Below are 21,060 nucleotides of genomic sequence, written 5' to 3' on the forward strand. Positions count from 1 at the left end.
CCCTCGCTGATTCCTGGTGGGGAGGCGCCTTCCCACCACCCCTAGACTCTGCCGGCCAGCCTCGCGTGTGATGGAGAAAACGAGGTGAAAGATTATGATTGAGTCTAGAGAGCTCATTGAAATGTTTAAAGTCATCCTTCTTAATTTTAAAAAGTAAATACTTATTGAGAAAAGGTCAATTCTTCTGGAGGTACTGAGAGGAGAAAGGAGGGATTTCTCCTTGATCCTCCCAGCCGTGCAGCACAGTCAGTGTGTTTCCCAGTGTCCTCTGGGTGCTGCAGGTGTGTGTGTGAGTGTGCGTGTGCACATGTGTGCGCATGTGGAGAGTTCTGCAGGGATTCGGTAAACTAAGTAAGGTGCGTCCACGGTGGCCCCATTGCACCCTCGGCCCCAGCAGGAAATCTGCAGGGCGCTATATGGACCATGAGGCTGGCGTGGGTGCCTGTGGGACAGGTTCTGGATTTCAAGGCCAGTTTTAGAGAACAAATTGCCTAGCTGGGGGCTGGTGGCATGACTTTCCTTCTCGTGGTCGTGGTGTCGCCCGGGGGGACGCAGCACCAGCCGGGGTGCCGGCATTAGGGTGCAAGGAGAAAAGACTTAAGCCTGTTGGTGTCAACAGGAAGCCCTTTTGTTGGCGTCTTTGAATTCTGTCTGTTCTCACTTCTTTCAAGTCCGGCTGAGGGCGGGCAGAGCGGCTGCCATCTCCCTGGGTGACCAGCCTCTGAATGTCCACAGTCTCCTTTCCTGGCGACTGCCCAGCCCGCCCACCCCGCGGTCCCCCCGACTCTTTCTAGGGTCTTTGGCCCCCCGAGGCCGCAGCCATAGGCAGGGATGCAACATGGCTCCTGGGGTGCTGGCCCGCTGAGCCCAGGCCCTCCTGCCCACCCCTCACCCAGCGAAGGTCTAGACTGGGCCCTCCCCAGGAAGGAGCCAGACTGCCATCCTCAGGGTGGTGGTCAGGGCGGTGCTACCAGGTGGGCAGGTGAGAGCCCCCAGGTCCAGCTCCCTGAGACTACCATGTCTTGCTCAACCCTGCACACAGTAGGTGCTCAACAGGACTTTGAACCAGCGACAGGTTCTGACCTCAGCAGATGTGTACTTGAAAGGCCCGGCGTGACCAGTCTCCACCACATCCTGGGGGAAAGGTGTCCTGCACAGCATCCCATGGCCGTTGGGTGTCTGCTACTCAGCCCGTCGCTCCGGCCACGTGGGGCCATGTTCTGGGCGTCGCCCATCTCCCTCGTCCTCTGCACTGTCTTCCCGAGGGCATGAACTCCAGCCACACCCTTCACGTAGCCCAACTTGGGAGGCCAACTCCAGCCTCCAATACCTCCTTCCCTGCCTCAGAAGAGAGGCGAGAAGCCACTGGACTAACTGGCATGGCTCGTGTGCCTGTGAGCGAGGGCCGTGAGGTGGGAGGAGGGACGGCCCCTGGCCCTGGCCTCAAGTCATGGTCGATGCCCCAAGGCTCCTGCAGGCACCCACACTAGCTGTGGGGGAGGGAAAGGCAGCACCTTCCAGAAGGGCCTTCTCTGGCTGTCTGAGGGTCTCAGGGCCAGACCCCATCACCAGTACTCAGCACTGAGGGCCTGTTGCTGAGAGCCTGGTCCCTGGTTCCCAGCTCCACCGTGGGGTCCGTGACCCTGTGCCCCTGCCCACGTCATGGGACTGACGATGGCGGCCCCTTGGGGTGACCCCAGGAACCGCACCCGCAGGATCATGCTGGTGTGCAGAGCTGTTCTTGTTGACACACTTCCAGGCTGTCTTGTGTCTTGTTGTGTTTTGTTCTTTCCATTCTTCTGCTTGCAAGGGTGATTTCTGTGTCTCATAAGCGGCTTTAATCATTTCCTGAAAAATCACTATTTTAGGCAAACTGCGAGGATTTTTCCTCCTGAGGAAGGATCATCGAGCTTTCTAACAAAGCAGTGATGCCCCTTCCAAGTCCCATCTGGGCCCTTACTCTCCGGCGCCCACATGTAAAGTGCCTCGTCCCCGCCGGGCATACTCCCTACAGAAGAGGAAGGTTTTGGGGGCACTTTCCCTTAGTTAAACGCCACGTGTTTCCTGTACTTCCCAAAATGTCCAAGCAGGAAGAACTAAACCTCAAAAAGCAAAAATAACTGTGTCTCCCCTCAGATGGCCCTCAGCCACAGAGCGCCATCTGTGCTGCCCACACTCCTAGGTCCTGGGTTACCATTTCTTGTCATTTTAAATCTGAGCTAAGCCAATCTAACCTAACCCCACCCCATTCCCAAAAAGACTAAAATTTGCTTTTCTTCACTGGCTCGGAGGCCTTTATCTATGGCCTGTCTCAATGAGGTCCCCGTAAGTCCCTGCAGGGCACCAAGACAAAACACGACCTCAGATACGTGAGCAGAGGGAATGAGGTGAGTGGGGTGGGTCAGGCCTGGTCAGTGCGGGCTCTCCATGTCCCCCATGCCCTCCAGACCTGGGACCAGGAGTGGCCAGTGTGGTCAACCGGATGCAATGCCTGGGCTCGGAGTGTCCACGGGGTGAAACAGCCATCACTGGGAGAGGAGGGGAATCTGAGAGAGGCCTGGCCTGGGGCCTCATGGTGACCCTACCCTGGCCGACACGGCACTCTGCTGCTTTTAGTAACGTTTCTCCAAATTAGGGCGGACAAGAAGCCAAGGGATAATCCAGTAAGGGTGACAGGTAACTCGGTGTCACCCTTCTCACCAGGCAGCCCACGGGTTTATGCCTTCACCATCCCCTCCCTTTCCAGTCAGGAAGCAGGCTCTGCATCCCACAGGCTAGTCATGGGGAAGCTGGTTCCCCAGGTAGCTCCAAGGGGTCCTCCGGACCCAACCACTGGCCTCACCTCGTGGTCACATGTGGCCCGGACCCTGACAGCCAGGACATGTGTGCACGGTCATGGGGCAGGACCTGGGCCAGGCAGTGGCCAGACAGAGAGGAGGGCAGAGCTGAGTCTGGGAAACAACCACCACTGCTGTTGAAGGTGTTCTTGCACTTTCCTGGTAGAAACAGAGGTAATGCAGAAGAGGAATCCCACAGGAAATGGCAACCGGGTGACATTTCGGGGTGTCCTCACCAGAGTGGAGATGGAGGGGCCATGGGGGAGTCCCTGAGCCTGGACTCGGGGGTTCCTCATGCTGGACATGACCCACGGAGCCCAGGCTGTGGTCCCTCAGGGTGGACATCACATCTGTCCCTGATGGTGTGGCTGGTAATGCAGACCATTTGGGACGTCGACAGGCAGGGCTGGCCCTGCGGGGGGGTGATGGCCACAGAAGGTCAGGAGTCCGAGCCTTGTTACGTCCCAGAGTCACCCTGAAACATTCTGGGCCAGGAAACTCTCCCAGGGTGAGCCGACTGGGGAGGGGTGACCAGGCCCCACAGCCTGGGGCATGAGAGCATCTTTGTCCCCACCTGCTGGGGATTTGGGCAGGCTTAGTCCTGTCTGCCTGGGACTAGGTGCCCCTACCTCTCCATGACGCCGTCAAACAGCTTCATGTCCCCTGAGCCCTGGCCATGCCCAGGCCCTGTCGGCCACTGGTTCTTGCTGGTGCTTGGTGACCAACAGTCCTGATTTTCTGGGACTGATGGGTTTCTGGGATGTGGGATTCTCAGAGCTAAAACCAGAAAGGTTGCAGGCAAACTGGAATGAGTTGGTCAAGGTCGGTTCTGCTGACACTGGAGGGAGGAGGCCTCTGACGTGGGTGCCACACTGGCAGGAAGCTCTGCCACTCCTAGCCACTCAGGCGTCCAGGGGACAGTGGGACCCACGAGCAGAGAGGGGCTACATCCACTGACAGTACTGGCAGGGCCTGGACTCAGCTGCACCTGACATTGGTCTTACCAGGACACTGACAACCAGCCAACCCCATGTTTTCAAAGCCAGTTTAAACCAGTTCAGCCAGGAGTACTGATTCACACGCTCTCCAAATGCACGTGTTGGGCAATGGCACAGAGCGAGGTCAGCACCAAATCTGAAAGCCAGATTTGGGCTTTGTGAGAATGTTCCTCGAGGCTTCGTGGACCAGATCCCATCTGGACCTTTCCCCTTGTCACTTTGTCTGTCCCGGCTCAGACCCGCTCCATCCAGCTGACCCTTCCCTGTGATGGCTCCAGCAAGGGCCCCACGTGGACTCCACGCAGGCAGCTTTTCTCCCCAGCTGCCCTGGCAGCTCCCTCACAGTCTCCCCACCCCAGCCCCTCCCTCAGGGTCTTCACACCACTCAAGCATGCAGCCATTATTAGTCTGTTTTGAAGTTGAGGACATGAAGCTGAAGGGAGGCTGTGATGCCCTGGGATCTGCATTACACCCTGGTGTCCCCACAGCACTCCATGTGGGCCAGGAACTGGCTGCCGCTGCCCTGGGGCAAGATGATACACGGGTGCCCAGCGGTCAGAGAAGGCCTTTCTCCACAGCCAGGCTACTCCAGGCTACTCCAGGGTGGTAGGTCTGAGGCAGGACCTAGAAGGCCACGCAGAAGCCGGGCAGCTCCCAGCTCACCAGGGGGCAGCCAAAGGCATCTCAGAGGCACTGCAGTGGCTGCCGGTGCCTCCCTCGGCTCCAGGGGGAGTGAAGGGCCCACTGGCTGAGAGGTGAGGCCAAAAACCCTTCACCTGTTCAAGGCTTTGTGGTTTGGGCCCTGCACAGCTCCATAAAGACCCCATGCAACTTCCTTCACTTGGCCCTCTGCAAATCACTGAGTCTCACCAGCCCAGCCAACAGCCTACAGCCGGACCCCAGTGCCAGGAAACCTGAAACTCAGGTTTCCTGCCACCAGCACAGAGTTTATCAGCAGTGCCTCTAACCCCATTTAACAGATCTCCGCACATTCGTGGATCTTCTCAGGAGAAACTGTCTTTCAGCCAATCTGCGGTGGGCAAGCAGAGGACAGACGGAGCTCCCTCAGTGGGCTGGTTGCAAACTTGCGATTTGTTGAATCACTGGTTGGAGCACCAATTGTTAGACTGGGACAGACTGGCCAGAGCCAGTGTTTCAGGGCCAATTCTCCTTTCCTCCCAAGTCTGGCAATACTCAGTGTTGCTGGTTATTATTTCTTGTTTTTCTGTATCGTTAGTTCAGGAAGCTCAACAGTCATGCCAACAAGCACAATGGGCAGTGTAAAAATGCCAGACGTGTCCTCAAAAGACAAGATTTGCCCTAAAATACTCTTGCATTTGAGTGTTTGTTTAAAAAAAATTAAACCCGCTCCTATTTGCTTAGGGCTTCGTCCATTTTAACAGATTTTTAAAACTTTGCAGTATGTACCAAAGCGATGCCAAGTCCCCTTACAGAGAGATCTCCCCGCTCGGGAAAGACGAAAGAGTCACGGACATCGGTGACCAGTGAGAGGGCTCAGTTCGGGGAGGGGGTCCACACAAACTGTGGCTTTGATGATGTTCCACTCACTTGTCCTGGGCAGTGGAACCAAGGCAGGGATGTGAGAGAAGAGCCCCTACCCAGCTGCCAATGTGGGTCCCAGGAGGGGACCGCATGACCCCAGAGTTGTCATATAGTCCAGTTCTAAGAGGAGCTGGAATCCAGACACTGTGGGACTCCTGAGAAGCTGGATGTGGCTGGGTGGGGGTGGGGGGTTTGCAGCCACGTCCACAGACTTGGAACTGCACCACGTGAATTCCGGGAGAGCCTGAATTATCGCCTGACTTTACTGTCCATCCTGATCAAAATAACCTGCCGTTTATCCAGACAGAATACACCACACCTGGTGTTTGGCAATTTCTACACTGACCATGTGAAATTTTGAGTTATTTGATAACATTATTAGGACTCTAACTAGATCCAGTGTAGACACCGTCTCCTGTTCTAGATTTCATTACTGGTAGACTGTCCCGCACGCATTCATTCATTCTTTCCTTCCTTCCTTCTTTCCTGAGCATGTACCCTCCTCTGTGCTATTCTGGGTCAGAGGCTCCTGTGAACAGCTGAGCAGTGTCTTCACGGACCTACCTTCCCAGAGTGAGCGAAGCAACACGGGGATTTCAGGGATTCTGGTGAGAGGGGCGCAGGGCTGTGCGCTCTGCCCGGGATGGGCACTCTGCTTCCCCACTGGGCTGAGGGCCGACGTGCCCTGGATGCAGGTGTGCAGAGCCAGCCAGGGCCTCCCTCAGGCCCCCCTTGGGCCCTCTTGGGAACCAGCTCCCTCACTTCTCAGCCTCCGCGTCCTGGCCCTGCATCGGCAGCCGGCTCACGTGGCCTCTGGACTCTGCCAGCCGCAGGGAGTTGGCAGTGGACAAAAAGACTGTCCCTGCCCCCACTGAGGCGACAACTTAGGGGGAGACAGTGCCGTGAGCACTTAGCGGGAGGATCCCGTGCAGATGGGGCCAGCGGGGCAGTGGGGTCTCTGAGGAAGTGAGCCGTGGGGAAGGCAGTAGAATGTGAAAAGATAAAAGTGTGTCAGTGTTTGTACTCGCCCCCTCATGCTGGGGCTTTATGCATTGATTTTCCTCACTGCCTTTCATAGCCTGCGACTCCTCAAGCTGGTGGGTCCAGGGCCAGGTCCTTGGAGGGGAGGGGGGGTTGTGAGGGCAGGACGCTGCCCAGAACCATGAAGGGGTCAGAGGTTTCCCTTCATTTCAAGCTAACAGGATGGCTGGCCGGCCACATTCTCCAGGTGCTGACCGAAAACACAGGCTCCTGGGGTAGAGTGAAGCAGTTTATAGCTCAGTAGAAGTCAGGATCAGCGTGTGTGCATGGGTTCCCAGAGTCCCCATTCCCTGGGGGTGACACGACAGGGCCCAGACAGATGCTGCACGTCCGCCCTTCCTCCTGGAGGGCACCATGACCTCATTCCTCAAGGCTGCTCACAAAACAGCCCAGGTAACAGGGTGCCCAGCTGAGTGTGGAAGAGCATGGGAGACCCACGCAGGGGTGTCTCGCGACAAAGTCCAGTTAAGGAAGCTTTGAGATCCAGCCTCAGGTCTCAGGGTCAGGGAGGCAGTGCTGAGGGCCAGGCAATGGCTGTCCCCAATTCACATACAGGCCACTGATTCCTTGGTGGCTGCTGGATGCTGTTCCCTCATCAGTGGGTCAGGATCCAGTCTGCCTCTTGGGCCTGGTGACCTGTGAGTGGGCAGCATCTCCGTGTGGGCCAGTCCTAGGAGGCAGAAGGCCAGGCACGGGCTGAGGGAGTGGATGGCTCCTCATGGGGAGGGATGGCTGGCGTTTCCCTCCTTGCATCTTCCAGACTCTCACTGTGCCCCATAAAAGGGGAAAGCCAGTGCTGGACCCCGCCCCACGATGCACCCCGCTTCTAAGGCAGCCTGAGGCAGCTTCCTCACTAACCATCTGGCCAGGCCCCAGTGGCCCCGGCTTTGACAGTGACACCAGCAGCACTGGCTGGTGGCCCCTAAAACCTCTGGTGTCCCCACTCCTCCTCCAAGTCCTATCAGATGTGAATTTATCCAAGCCCTTTCTCCCACAGATGACATCTTCCTGTTAATATCTTGGAGGAAGATGTCTGACTGGCCTCTCCTGGCCTTTCACCAGACACTGTCCGACTCACAGACAGGGGTTCAGGTGCTAACACCCTGTGCTGTGCACGCAGCTCCCATAGGCACCTGGCACCCACCTGTGAGTCATCCCAAATTTGAAGAGCAGTTGCTTAAATCACTTCAGAATGATCCACGTGTGCTAACTGTACAATGTGGTGGTTGGAGGTGATGCTATTTTGAGTTTCCATTTGCCTTCCTGATCACGCATCAGGCTCCTCTGGCCCTTTGATCAGCCCTTCCCACCCTCTTGGTCCTGACTCTGAGTCGAGCCAGGGCCGCTGCACACCTGGCCTGCAATGTGCTGTGCACCCCCGTGCTGGGGACCACCTGTGGGATCCTGAAGTCACCACCCTGAAGTGCAGGGGAGGTAAGGCTTCTGTCCCTCACACTCAGGTGGACAACTCTCCAGGGCTCTGGGAAGGTCCAAGGGTTCAGCTCCAATTGCCCATGATGGAGGCCCCCACAAGGCATCATGCTGGTCCCAGACTCGCTCCTCCCCTACCTCACTCCCCTGCCCCAGCTTCCTGGGAACAAAAACCCTCACTGCAAAGACCCCGACTCAGTCTCTGCTTTCTGGGCTAAGGGGGTCGGCACCCAGGCCAGGACAAACATTCTATGTGATACTTGAATGGTCCCATCAAATCCACACCAAATGTTTGCCCAGCTGTTAACTGAATGCTTCCTGTGATGGGAACCTCATTATTTCCCAAGGCTGGTAAGAAGCCCAGCTCCAGCTTCTTCTCAACACAGTGAGTCTCAACTAGCCTTTACAAAAATGAGAACGTAGAAAAGAGGACACTGGTGCACATCACACAGTCACACAGCTGGTTGCTCCCTCGTGAATGGATTTACTATCAGGGCACTACGGCCTCCACAGGCAGCCCATCTCCGACAGTCCAAGTGCACTGTCGTCCATGGTGCTGGGTGGCTCCTGACCTCCCAGCAGCATCACTGCCCAGTGGAGGTCCAGCTGCAGCTGTGTTGGGGTTCATCCCTTCAGGAAACTTGGACGGGACACTTGCTTGGAGGTCTTGCAGTGTGGGCTGTAGGGGAACGTCCAGCTGCTGGCATTCAAGCTTGACCTCACCCTTCACGGGTGCACCCAGGGCAGACTCATTCTGACTTTGGGCCCAGTGTGGCCGAGTCCAGACCTATGCCCATCTTTGCTTCCTATACCCACATTGTAAGAGGGCTGTTGGCATTTTAAAATTTGAAGGCCCTGGCGGTTGGCACTGAGCTTTCTGAATACAACCAGGATACGCCAACAGTCTGCAGAAACAACATTTAAAAATAAAGAAAAATGTCAGTCACTGGGTGAGCCAAGAGCTGTGGGAGACCTGCATCACTTCCTCTCCAGGGGCCCATGACTTTGTCACCTCCTCATCCTACCCCACATCCTCCCTATGTCTGTGTCTCTCTGGAGTGGTGGTGTCAGGCCCCATAGTCTGGTCCCTCTGTTGAGAATGTTCCTACCATGAAGAGAAGAATCTCAGCAAACCCTGCACTTCTGAAGTGCCTCTTGGCACTCTGAATGTTTGCAAAAAGCAGACTCTAGCCAAATTTTTATTAGGGGGAAGGCAGTGAAAAGCAAACTTCTGGCAGCAGGAGATGTACAGGAAGCAAGACAGGAGTAGCCAAGCCCAATTCCGATAGCATGTGCTGTGGAGGTGCCAGACGCCGTGGGGACCCCTTATCTCTTCCTCCCACTGATTACTGAGGCAGTCCAGCTCCAAAGCCCACAGCACATTCTGGAAGCTATCAAGCGACTTTTTACCTAGTCCCTTAAAATGAAACTATTCCTAATACACCAACCCCTGGAGCACATCAAGTCCTTGGAAACACATTCTCAGATTGTTTTTGTGCCTTATCCTTTGTAGATAGGATGCATTTTTACTCATCTGACCTAAGCGTTTCAATCTGTGCAACAGGCTTTGAAAATGTTGATGCAGTTTAAGGAAAAATGACATTTGAAGTGATGCTTACAAGACATGAAACAGAAGTTCGGCTTTATCATAATTGCTACTTTGCAGAATGATTTGCATTTAACATTAGTTTGGGGCGGTAAAGGCTATGACGTGCTCACTGACCCAGATGGGTCGGGGCACCCGCGTGACAGGCGGTCCCCTCGGCCCCCGGGCGGCGCGGGCCCCGGGGCCCGGTGCTCCACAGGGGGCCGCTCAGGCGTCCCGTCGCCAGTGCAGGGGACCATCACCTGCTCTTCACACAGAACCTTTCCTGGTCAGAGAAGGGACACACGTGGGAAGGCGTAGCCACCGGGACAGCGCAGCGTCTTCCCACAAACCCCACCTTCTGCACAACCCAGGAACTCCTGTAACACTTGCTTCACTGCGGACCTCGAAGCAGATCAGATGAGCTCCCTCAGGGCGCGGGTGGGGGGAGGGCGTGTGCCTGTGCGTGTGGCTGTGGCGGGGTGAAGGGTGGGGGGGGCTGTGCCTGTGGCTGTGGCTGGACTGTCTTTCCGCCGCTCTAGGCCGCGCTTCTCCACTGCCTTCAGGTCCCCGCTGGATCGACGTCCCTCTGCGCCAATCGGAGGCGCCCGGCCTCGGCCCCGCCTCCCGGCGAGCCGCCCGCGCACGCGCCGTAGGCCGAAGTGGGCGGGGCGGCCCGAGGAGCGCGCTCCATGCAGGCCAGCGGGTACACGGCTGTCGCCGCCCTCGGCCAGGCCCGCGCCCCCGTCCAAGTGGTAGGTGCTGGGCTGGCGGGGGTGGGAGGTGGGGATGGGGGTGGCGCCCCGTCCCTCCTCGCCCCTCCCCGCCCCTCAGCTCTAGTACCCCTCCCTGACTCTCTGTCTCCCCGACTCTGCGGTCGTCTCCTGTCCCCTCCTCTCCTCTCCTTTCAACTCCGTCCCTCTCTCCTCCGTCCTCCTCCTCCCCGCTCCGCTCCCCTCCATCCCTCCCTCCCTCCTCTCCCCATCCTGGGTCTCCATTTCCCACACCACCACCGCCTCTTCTCTTGGGCAGCCTATAAGGGTCTCTGCCCAAATCAACGTTAAAGCACCAGCAAGAGTGCGAACAGAGATTAATCAAGGCTCATCTTTGGCAGAAATTCACATTATGTTTTGTATTGTAGATCTTTAAAACAGTAAAAATATTCTTTCCTTTAAAAAATAATTCCAAAGTAAAGTAAATATGTAAGTAAATTAGGGAACTATTTATGTGGATAACATAAATGCAGGAAGGGATACCACTGTTGAATCAGATCCTCAGAGTAAAGAACTTGACAGAGCTGTATTTTCAGTGCTTATATCTGTGAGCTTTTCATAACCATATTCAGATTTAGCATTTAAAATATCTGTATTCTGTATAGATATATAATTCGTACATATATGCATGTATGTATGTTTGCACGTGTATGCATGTGTAGACACACGCTCACACCTGGATGACCTGTGTTTCTGTCTTACTTGGGAATGTGTCCACTCTTCGTTAGGGTATAAACTCAAGGGTGAAGACCGACTGTAACTTCTATCTTTGGGTATTCTGTATTGCTCAATGTGGTAATATACAGAATTAAGACAAATCCTGTAATCAGTTGTTTTGTTGGCAGTCAAGATTCACTGGTTTTACTCCGTACACTTCATAAATTTTTGTTTTATGTGGGCCCTATGAGAAGAGGACAGTGCCAAACGATCCTAAACTGAGTAGAGCAAAGGAAGAGAGAGCTGGAGGGAGGTCACCTCCCCTTTTCCCAGCCCCGCCCCCATTACTTTGTTAAAGCAAGTGTAGGGGGTACTTAAAAGGGTTTCTTTGTTGCAGTTTCTCTAACATCATGGTTTACTGAAAATACTTATTTCATGAGTGGGTTCAAGATACACAGATGCTTGTTTCAACCAAAACGATGATGTTTCTGACCACTGATTGGGAAACACATGAATTTGCCGTTGAATTGGGAACATTTTTGATGCCTTTCAGATTTTTGTTTCCTTTTCAAAAGCATCCAGAAGACCAATTCTGGGAAATCTAAGACAATAAATCTTGAGAGGAGGCATAGACACCTTTTTTTTTTTGTCAGGACATATTCTTTCCCTGGAAGCCTTATTCTGGGTTACTCTGTAAGTCAGGTGCTTGCCCTTTGGAAATAAGCATTGTGCGGATGGTAATGGGGAAGTAAATTAGAGCCATGGAAAGAGTATTCAGTTTCCACACTTGTTTCTCAATCGTTTTGTTTTGAATTCCAGTCTGTTATCCTCCCGGTCCATGATGCTGAACCGTGGCTGGACGAGTGCTTGGGGTCTGTTTTGCAGCAGGACTTCGAAGGCTCCATGGAGCTTTCCATTTTTAATGATGCCAGTAAGGTATTTATGATCTTCCTGTTGGTGATTTAGCCCTAGTGTAAGTCACCTCTGACTGTTTGGAGGAAAGTTTCCTGACCTGCCAACGTCCTTGTGCTTTCAGGACAAGTCTATGACTATCATTGAAAAATGGAAAGAGAAGCTGGAAGGTTCCGGCATCCTCGTGGTCATTGGAGGGCATGATTCTCCTTCTCCCCGAGGAGGTCAGTAACCGTGTTTAGTTTATTATTCTTATCGACTTATGTACTTAAATAGTTTCCTGTTGTTCAAATCCTGGTGAAAATTATCCTGAGTAATACTTGAGTATACCACTTACTAAGGACACGGTAAGCCTGGCTTTCTTATGCTTCAGTAAGGATTTGTGTACATCTACTGCTCATTCTTTACTTATTCAGCCCAACAGAAAGCCACTGGGTGTTTTCATTCCTGGTGTGATTGGTCATTATTGGTCACCTCTAACTTTTAAAATTCTTTTCTTGTGACATTAGATTTGTTTTTGTCCATTAAAAAAAAATCTTCTTAAAGAAGCAGCTTTTGGTTTCATTGATTTTCTATATTGCTTTTCTTTTTCCTATTTTGTCTGTTTTCTATTTCGACTCGGAATTGTATTATCTTCTTTCTGCTCACTTTGGGTTTAATTGGTTCTTACTGTAATTCTTATTTTTAAAATTTATTTATTTATTTTTGGCTGTGTTTTGTCTTCGTTGCTGCGCACGGGCTTTTTCTAGTTGCAGCGAGTGGAGGCTACTCTTCATTGTGGTGCCCGGGCTTCTCATTGCAGTGGCTTCTCTTGTTGTGGAGCACGGGCTCTAGGCATGCGGGCTCAGTAGCTGTGGCTCGCAGGCTCTAGAGCGCAGGCTCAGTAGTTGTGGCGCACGGGCTTAGTTGCTCCGTGGCCTGTGGGATCTTCCTGTACTAGGGCTCAAACCCATGTCCCCTGCATTGGCAGACAGATTCTTAACCACTGCGCCACCAGGGAAGCCCCTCTTTTTGTAATTCTTAAGGTGAAAGCTGAAGTCATTGGTTTGAGACCTTTCTCATTTTCTAGCATAGGCATTTAGTGATATAAATTCCCCTCTAACTATTGCATTAGCAACATCCCACGAATTCTATGTTATGTTTTAATTTTCATTCAGCTTCAAAATACCTTCTAATTTCCCCATTGATTTCTTATTTGATTTATGGATTATTTGAAGTATTTAGTATTTAGTTTCCAAATATTTGAGGGATTTCCCAGATATCTTTCTATTATTCATTTCTGATTTAATTCCTCTGAAGTAAGAGAACATACTTTTTTGACTTGAATCTTTTAAATTTAGTAAGATTTACTTTATAGCCCAGGATAAGGCCTATCTTGGCAAATGTTCCATGTGCACTTGAGAAGGTTGTGTATCTGCTGGTGTTGGTGGAGTTTTCTGTAAATGTAAATTAAGTCCAGTTGGGCACAGTCTTGTTTAAATCTACTGCATCCTTGCTGATACAAGGTCTACTTGTTCTCAGTTACTGAGGCAGGGTATTGAAATCTCCAACTCTAATTGTAGATTTATTATTCTTCCTTGTAGTTCTATCATTTTTGGCTTTGTGTATTTTGAAACTCTGTTAATATTTGAGATTGTTGTGAAGAATTGACCCCTTCATCATTACGAATAACCCTCCTGACCTCTGGTAATATACATTGTTTGATATTAATATAACTGCTCTGGCTTTATTTTGACTAGTGTTAGCATAGTGTATCTTTTCCATCATTTTGTCTTTTAACCCATTCCTGTCTTTATATTTAAAGGATGCCCCCTCCCTTATAGATTCTTGTAGACAACATATGGTGGTGCTTTTTAAATCCAATCTGACAATCTCTGCCTTTTAACTGGGATGTTTACATTAGTTACATGTAATATGATTCTTGATGTGGTTAGGTTTGAGTCTCTCTTCTTGCTATTATCTTATATTAGTCGCATCTATTCTTCATTCCATTTTCCTCTTCCTCTGCCTTCTTTTGGATTAATTAAATATCTTTTATAACAGCTTTATTAAAATACAATTTATATACCATACAATCCACCCATCAAAGTATACAATCAAGTGTTTTGTAGTATGATCACAGATGTGTGCAGCCACCACCGCAGTCAATTTTAGAACATTTTCATCACCTCAGAAAGGAACCCTGTATCCTTTAGTTATCACCCTCCATCCCCCATCCCCCCCCAGCCCTACGCAACCACTGATTTACTTTCTGTCTGTAGATTTGCCTGTTGTAGACATTTTGTATAAATGGAGTCATATAATATGTGTTCTTTTGTGACTGGCTTCTTTCACGTAGCAAGATGTTTTTAAGGTTCATGTTGAGGCGTATATTAGTACTTCATTCCTTTTCACGAGAGAATAATATTGGGTTGGCCAAAAAGTTCATTTGGTTTTAAGTAAAAATGAAAGACATTTTTCATTTGCACCGAGAACTTTATTGAACAATGTATTCATTAACCAAACGAACTTTTTGGCCAACCCAATATTTAATTGTATAGATGTACCATATTTTGTTTATCCATTCATCAGCTGAGGGACATTTGGGTTGTTCTACCTTTTGGCTGTTGTGAAGAGCGCTAGTATAAACATTTGTGTACAAATTTTTGTTTCAACATAGGTTTTCAGTTCCTTTGGGTATATACCTCGTAGTTGAATTGCTGGGTCATATTGTAATTCTATGTTCAGCATATTGAGGAACTGCCAAACTATTTTCCACATCAGTTGCACCATTTTACATTGCCACCAACCATGTATGAGGACTCCAGTTTCTCTACATCCTTACCAACACTTCTTATTTTCTGTGTTCTTTTTAATTATAGCCATCCTAGTGAGTGTGAAATGGTTTTTCATTGTGTTTTTTTTTTTTTTTTTTTTTTTTTTTTGTGGTACACGGGCCTCTCACCGTTGTGGCCTCTCCTGTTGCTGAGCACAGGCTCCGGACGCACAGGCTCAGTGGCCATGGCTCACGGGCCTAGCCGCTCCGCGGCATGTGGGATCTTCCCGGACCAGGGCACGAACCCATGTCCCCTGTATCGTCAGGCGGACTCTCAACCACTGCACCACCAGGGAAGCCCTTCATTGTGGTTTTCATTTGCATTTCTCTAGTGACTAATGATATTGAGCCTCTTTTTGTGTGCTTGTTGTCCATTTGTATATCTTCTTTGGAGAAATGTCTATCCAAGTCCTTTGACCATTTTAAAATTGGATTGTTTGCGTTTTTGTTGTTGAGCTGTAAGAGTTCTTTTTATATTCTGGATACTAGACCCTTATCAGATATATGATTTGCAAATATTTTCTCCCATACTTTGGATTGTCTTTTCACTCTCCTGAGAATAATCTTTGATGCACAAAAATTGTAATTTTGATAAAATCCAATTGATTTTTGTTGTCATTTTATGTGCTTTTGGTGTCCTATCTAAGAAATCATTGCTTAATCAAGGTCATGAATTTACTCCTTTGTTTTCTTCAAAGAGTTTTATAATTTGAGCTCTTTATGTAGGTCTTTGTTCCATTTTGAGTTCATTTTTGTATATGGTGTGAAGTAAGAATATAACTTCATTCTTTTGCATGTGGATATTGAGTTGTTCCAACACCATTTGTTTAAGACTATTCTTTCTCCATTGAAAGTTTCGGTACCCTTGTGAAAATCAGTTGACCGTAAATGAATGGGTTCATTTCTGGACTCTATTCTTATGCCAGTACCACACTGCTTTGATTACCATAGCTTTGTGGTAGGTTTTGATATCGGGAAGTATGAGTCTTCCAACTTCGTTTTCCTTTTTCAAAATTGTTTTGCAATTTCATATGAATTTTAGGATCAGTTTTTTCATTTCTGCAATAAAGACCATTGGGATTTTGATGGGGATGGCATTGAATCTGTATATCTGGGTTGTGTTGTCACTTTAATAATATTAAGTCTTCCAATTCATGAACACAGAATATCTTTCCTTAGGTCTTAGGTCTTCTTCAGTTTCTTTTATCAATGTTTTATAACTTTCAATGTTCAAGGCTTTTGCCTCTTTGGTTAAATTAACTCCTCAGCACTTTATTATTTTTTATGGTAGTGTGAATGGAATTGTTTTCTTAATTTCCTTCTCAGATTGTTCATTGTTAGTGTATAGGAAAACTGATTTTCCTGTGTATTGATCTTGTATCCTGCAACTTTGTTGAGCTTGTTTATTAGCTCTAGTAGTTTTTTTGTGAGTTTTTAGGATTTCCTATATTTAAGATCATGTCATCTGCAACTGAGATAGTTTTACTTATCCCTTTTTAACTGGATGCCTTATTTCTTTTTCTTGCCTAATTGCTTCAGCTAGAACTTCCAGTGTTTAGTAGGAGTGGAGAAAGGAGACACCCTTGTCTTGATCCTGATCTTAGGGGGAAAGCGTATGGTGTTTCACCATTGAGTATAATGTTAGCTGTGGATTTTTATAAATACCCTTTATCATGCTGAGGAAGTTCCCTTCAATTCCTAGTTTGTTGACTGTGTTTTTCTTTATCATGAAAGAGGATTTTGTCCAATCTTTTCTCTGCATCAACTGAGATAATCATGTAGGTTTTTTTCCTTCAGTTCTATTAAGGTGGTATATTGTACTGATTGATTTCATATGTTGAACCACCCTTGCATTACTGGGATACATCCCACTTGGTCATGGTGTATAATCTTTCTAATATGCTGCTGGATTTAGTTTGCCAGTATTTTGTTGAGGATTTCTACATAGATATTCATAAGGGATATTGGTAGGTAGTTTTCCTTTCGTCTGATGTCTCCGTCTGACTGTAGTATCAGAGTAATGCTGGCTTTGTAGAATGAGTTAAGAAGTGTTTCCTTTTCTTCTATTTTTTTTTTTTGAAGGGTTTGAGAAGGATTGTTGTTAATTATCTAAATGTTTGGTAGAATTCATTAGTGGAACCGTCTGATCCTAGGCTTTTTTGCTGTTGTTGGGAGATTTTGATTACTGATTCAATCTCTGTATTTGTTATAGGTATGTTCAGATTTTTTACTTCTTCTTGAGTTAGTTTTGAGAGTTAGTGTGTTTCTAGAAATTGTCCATTTCGTCTAGGTTATCTAATTTGTTGGCATACAGTTCATAATATTCAATTATAATCTGTTTAGGTTTCTGTTAAGTTTAGTAGTAATGAACCCACTTTCTTTTTCTTTTCTTTTCTTTTTTTTTTTTTTTTTTGGCTGTGCCTCACGGCTTGTGGGATCTTAGTTCCCTGACCAGGGGTCGAACCTGCACCCCCTGTAGTGGAAGTGCAGAGTCTTAACCACTGGACCATCAGGGAAGTCTGCCCACTTTCATTTTTGATTTTAGTAATTTGAAGCTTATTGGTTCTTAGTCTAGCTAAAGGTTTGTCAATGTTGTTGATCTTTTCAAAGAACCAACTTTTGGTTTCATTGATTTTCTCTGTTGTTTTTTTAGTCTTTATTTCATTTACCTCTGTTCTGATCTTTATTATTTCTTTCCTTCTGCTAGCTGTGTGTTTAATGTGTTCTTCTTTTTCTAGCTCCGTAACATGTAAAGTTAGGTTGTTGACTTGAGATGTCTTTTATGTAGACATTTATATATAAATTTCCCTCTGATCATTGCTTTTGCTGCATCCTGTAAGTTTTGGTATGCTGTATTTTTATTTTTATTTATCTCTTAAGTATATTCTAATTTCCCTTATTTGACCCATTGGTTATTTAAGAGTAGGTTGTTTAATTTTCACATATTTGTCCTTCCGTTATTGAATTCTAGTTTCATTCCATTGTGGTCAGAGAAGATACTTAATCTGATTTCAGTCTTTAAAAATTTTTTGAGATATGTTTTGTGGCCTGACATGTGGTCTGTCCTGGAGGATGTTGCATGTGCACTTAGGAAGAATGCAATGCAATGCTGTTACTGAGTAGAGTGTTCTGTATATGTCTGTTAGGTCTGTTGGTTTATAGTGTTGTTCAAGTCCTCTATTACCTTACTGATCTTCTGTCTTGATGTTCTATCTATTATTGAAAGTGAGGTGTTGAAGTATTCAACTACTATAGTAGAATTATGTTTCTCCCTTCAATTCTGTTCATTTTTGCTTCATTTATTTTGGGGCTCTCTTGTTAGATGTGTATAGTTTTATAATTGTTATATTTTCTTGATTGACCCTTTCATCAATATATAGTGTCCTTTGTTTCTTGTAACAATTTCTGACTTAGGGTTTATTTTCCCTAGTACTAGTTTAATCACTCCAGCACTTTTTTGGTTGTTGGTTGAATGGAATATCTTTTTCCATCATTTCACTTTCGACTTATTTGTGCCTTTGGATCTAAGATGAATCTCCTGTAGCATTTAAATGTATCATGTGTTTTTTTAATCCATTCTGCCAATCATTGCCTTTTAATTGGAGCATTTATATTTAAAGTAATTACTTTCGAGGAAGGACTTTTGCCATTTTGCTGTTGTTTTCTATATGCTGTCTATCTCTTTTATTCTTCAGTCCTCCATCAGTGCTTTCCTTTGTGTTTAATTGGTTATTACCAGTGTGCCATTTTTATTCCCTTCTCATTTCCTATTCTGTGTATTTGTAAGTTATTTTCTTAGTCATCACTGTGGGGATTACAATTAACATCTTAAATTTATAACAATCTAATTTGAATTAACATCAACTTAACTTTAATAGTGTATAAAGCTCTGCTCCTGTACAGCTCTGTACCTCCCACTTTATATCATTTTTGTCACAAATTACATCTTTATTATTTGCCCATTAACATAGGTTTATAATCATTGTTTAATGTGTTTTTTAAATCATATGGGAAAAATACAAACTGAAAGTAAAATAATACTGGCTTTTATATTTAGCTACATAGTAATCTTCATCAGTGTTTTTCATTTGTTTGTATGGTTTCAAGTTACTGTCTAGTGTTCTCATTAGAGCGGGAAGGACTCCTGTTAGCATTTCTTGTAGGGCAGATCTGTTAGGGAATATCTCCCTCAGCTTTTGTTTATCTGCAAATGTGTTGATTTCTCCATTTTTGAAGGATAGTTTTGCCAGATTCAGAGTTTCTATATGTTATAGACCCAATAATACATTACTTACATATTGTTTTTTTAATTAATTTCTTATTGGAGTATAGTTGATTTACAATGTTGTGTTAGTTTCTGCTGTACAGCAAACTGAATCAGCCATACATATACATATATCCACTCTCTTCTAGACTCCATTCCCATGTAGGTAATTACAGGGCACTGAATAGAGTTCCCTGTGCTATACAGTAGGTTCTTATTAGTTATCTTTTATATATAGTAGTGTGTGTATGTCAGTCCCAATCTCCCAATATATACTCCCCCTTCCATAAGTTTGTTTTCTACATCTGTGACTCAATTTCAGTTTTGTAAATAGGTTCGTTTGTACCATTTTTTAAAAATTGGGGTATAGTTGTTTTACAATGTTGTGTTAGTTTCTGCTGTACAGTGAAGTGGAGTTCCGTGTGCTATACAGTAGGTTCTTATTAGTTATCTGTTTTATACATATTATTGTATATATGTCAGTCCCAGTCTCCCAATTCATCCCACCCCCCATCCCCTGCTTTCCCTCCTTGGTGTCCATACATTTGTTCTCTACATCTGTGTCTCTATTTCTGCCTTGCAGACTGGTTCACCTGTATCATTTCTCTGGATTCCACATATATGCATTAATATACAATATTGGTTTTTCTCTTTCTGACTTACTTCACTCTGTATGACAGTCTCTAGGTCCATCCATGTTGCTGCAAATGGCATTATTTCATTCTTTTTTATGACTGAGAAATATTCCATGGTATATATGTACCATATCTTCTTTATCCATTCCTCTGTCGATGGACATATAGGTTATTTCCATGTCCTGGCTATTGTAAATAGTGCTGTAGTGAACACTGGGGTGCATGTATCCTTTCAAATTATGGTTTTCTCCAGATATATGCCCAGGAGTGGGATCGCTGGATCATATGGTAGCTCTATGTTTAGTTTTTAAAGAAATTGCCATACTGTTCTCCGTAGTGGCTGTATCAATTTACATTCCCACCAACGGTGTAGGAGGGTTCCCTTTTTTCCACACCCTCTCCAGCATTTATTGTTTGTAGATTTTTTTTTTTTTTTTTTGCGGTACGCAGTCCTCTCACTGTTGTGGCCTTTCCCATTGCGGAGCACAGGCTCTGGACGCGCAGGCTCAGCGGCCATGGCTCACGGGCCCAGCCGCTCCATGGCATGTGGGATCTTCCTGGACCGGGGCACAAACCCATGTCCCTTGCATTGGCAGGTGAACTCTCAACCGCTGCGCCACCAGGGAAGCCCCCACCCATTTTTTGATTGGGTTGTTACATATTGTTTTATACAATTTTTATTTCTTTTTACTACTGCTACTTCAGTTAGCAGAAGAAAGGAGAAGAAATATGCATTTATATTGTCTTTTATAATTAACAGTTACTTTACTGGTGCTGTCTTTTTTTCTTTCATGGATTTGAAATACTCCCTGGAATCACTTGGGGTCAATCTCTTTAATCTAAAGAACTTCCTTTAGTATCTCTTGTAAGGTGAATCAACAACAGTTTCTCTCAGTGTTTGTTTATTTGGAATGTCTTAATTTCTCCTTTATTTTTGAAAGATAGTTTTGCTGGATATAGGATTCTTGGTTAACAGTTTTTTCTTTGAGTTCTTTGAATGTGTTATCCCACTGCCTTCTGGCCTCCATTGTTTGCACTGAAAAGTCAACTGTTAATCTTATTGAGATTTCCTTTCTTTTCCCTTGTCTCTTTTAAGATTTTCTCCCTGTTTTTGGCTTTCAGTGTTTTTACTATGATGTATCTAGTTGTGAATCTGTTGAGTTTATCCTCCTTGGAGTTTTTTGAGCTTCTTGAATGTGTAGATTAATGTTTTTCACTGCATTTGGAAAGATTTTAGCCACCATATCTTTGAATATTTTTTGTGCTTGTTGCTCTCTCCTTTTCTTTTGGTACTACTGTTATGCATATATTAGTGTCTTTAACAGTATTTCAGATTTCTCTGAGGTCGTGTTTATTTTTCTTCATTCTTTTTTCTCTCTGTTCTTCAGATTGCATTATTTTTATCCATCAAGTTTGCTAATTTTTCTGCCGATTCAAATATCCTGTTGTGTTCCTCCAGGGTATTTTTTAGTTAGAGTGTTATACTTTTCAGCTCTAGAATTTCCAGTTGGTCCTTTTAAATAATTTCTGTCTCTTTATTGATACTCTT

At 46.6% G+C, this 21,060-nt stretch overlaps 1 protein-coding gene across 6 annotated transcripts in view; it reads left to right on the plus strand.

The window, feature by feature from the left end:
- Window positions 1-10,003: 10,003 nt before the first annotated feature.
- Window positions 10,004-21,060, plus strand: part of B3GNTL1 (UDP-GlcNAc:betaGal beta-1,3-N-acetylglucosaminyltransferase like 1) — a 108,224-nt gene continuing 97,167 nt past the window's right edge. For all 6 annotated transcript variants that reach the window (XM_029210937.1, XM_029210939.1, XM_029210938.1 and 3 more), the window contains exons 1-3: window positions 10,004-10,210; window positions 11,705-11,821; window positions 11,922-12,021. In XM_029210937.1, the coding sequence (XP_029066770.1) occupies window positions 10,148-10,210; window positions 11,705-11,821; window positions 11,922-12,021 (280 nt within the window). In that variant the 5' untranslated portion in view covers window positions 10,004-10,147. The remainder of the gene's footprint in view (window positions 10,211-11,704; window positions 11,822-11,921; window positions 12,022-21,060) is intronic.

Source organism: Monodon monoceros, unplaced genomic scaffold (genome assembly GCF_005190385.1).
Source record: "Monodon monoceros isolate NGI ecotype Baffin Bay Population unplaced genomic scaffold, NGI_Narwhal_1 Super_Scaffold_9, whole genome shotgun sequence".
In the NCBI taxonomy this organism is placed as follows: Eukaryota; Metazoa; Chordata; class Mammalia; order Artiodactyla; family Monodontidae; genus Monodon; species Monodon monoceros.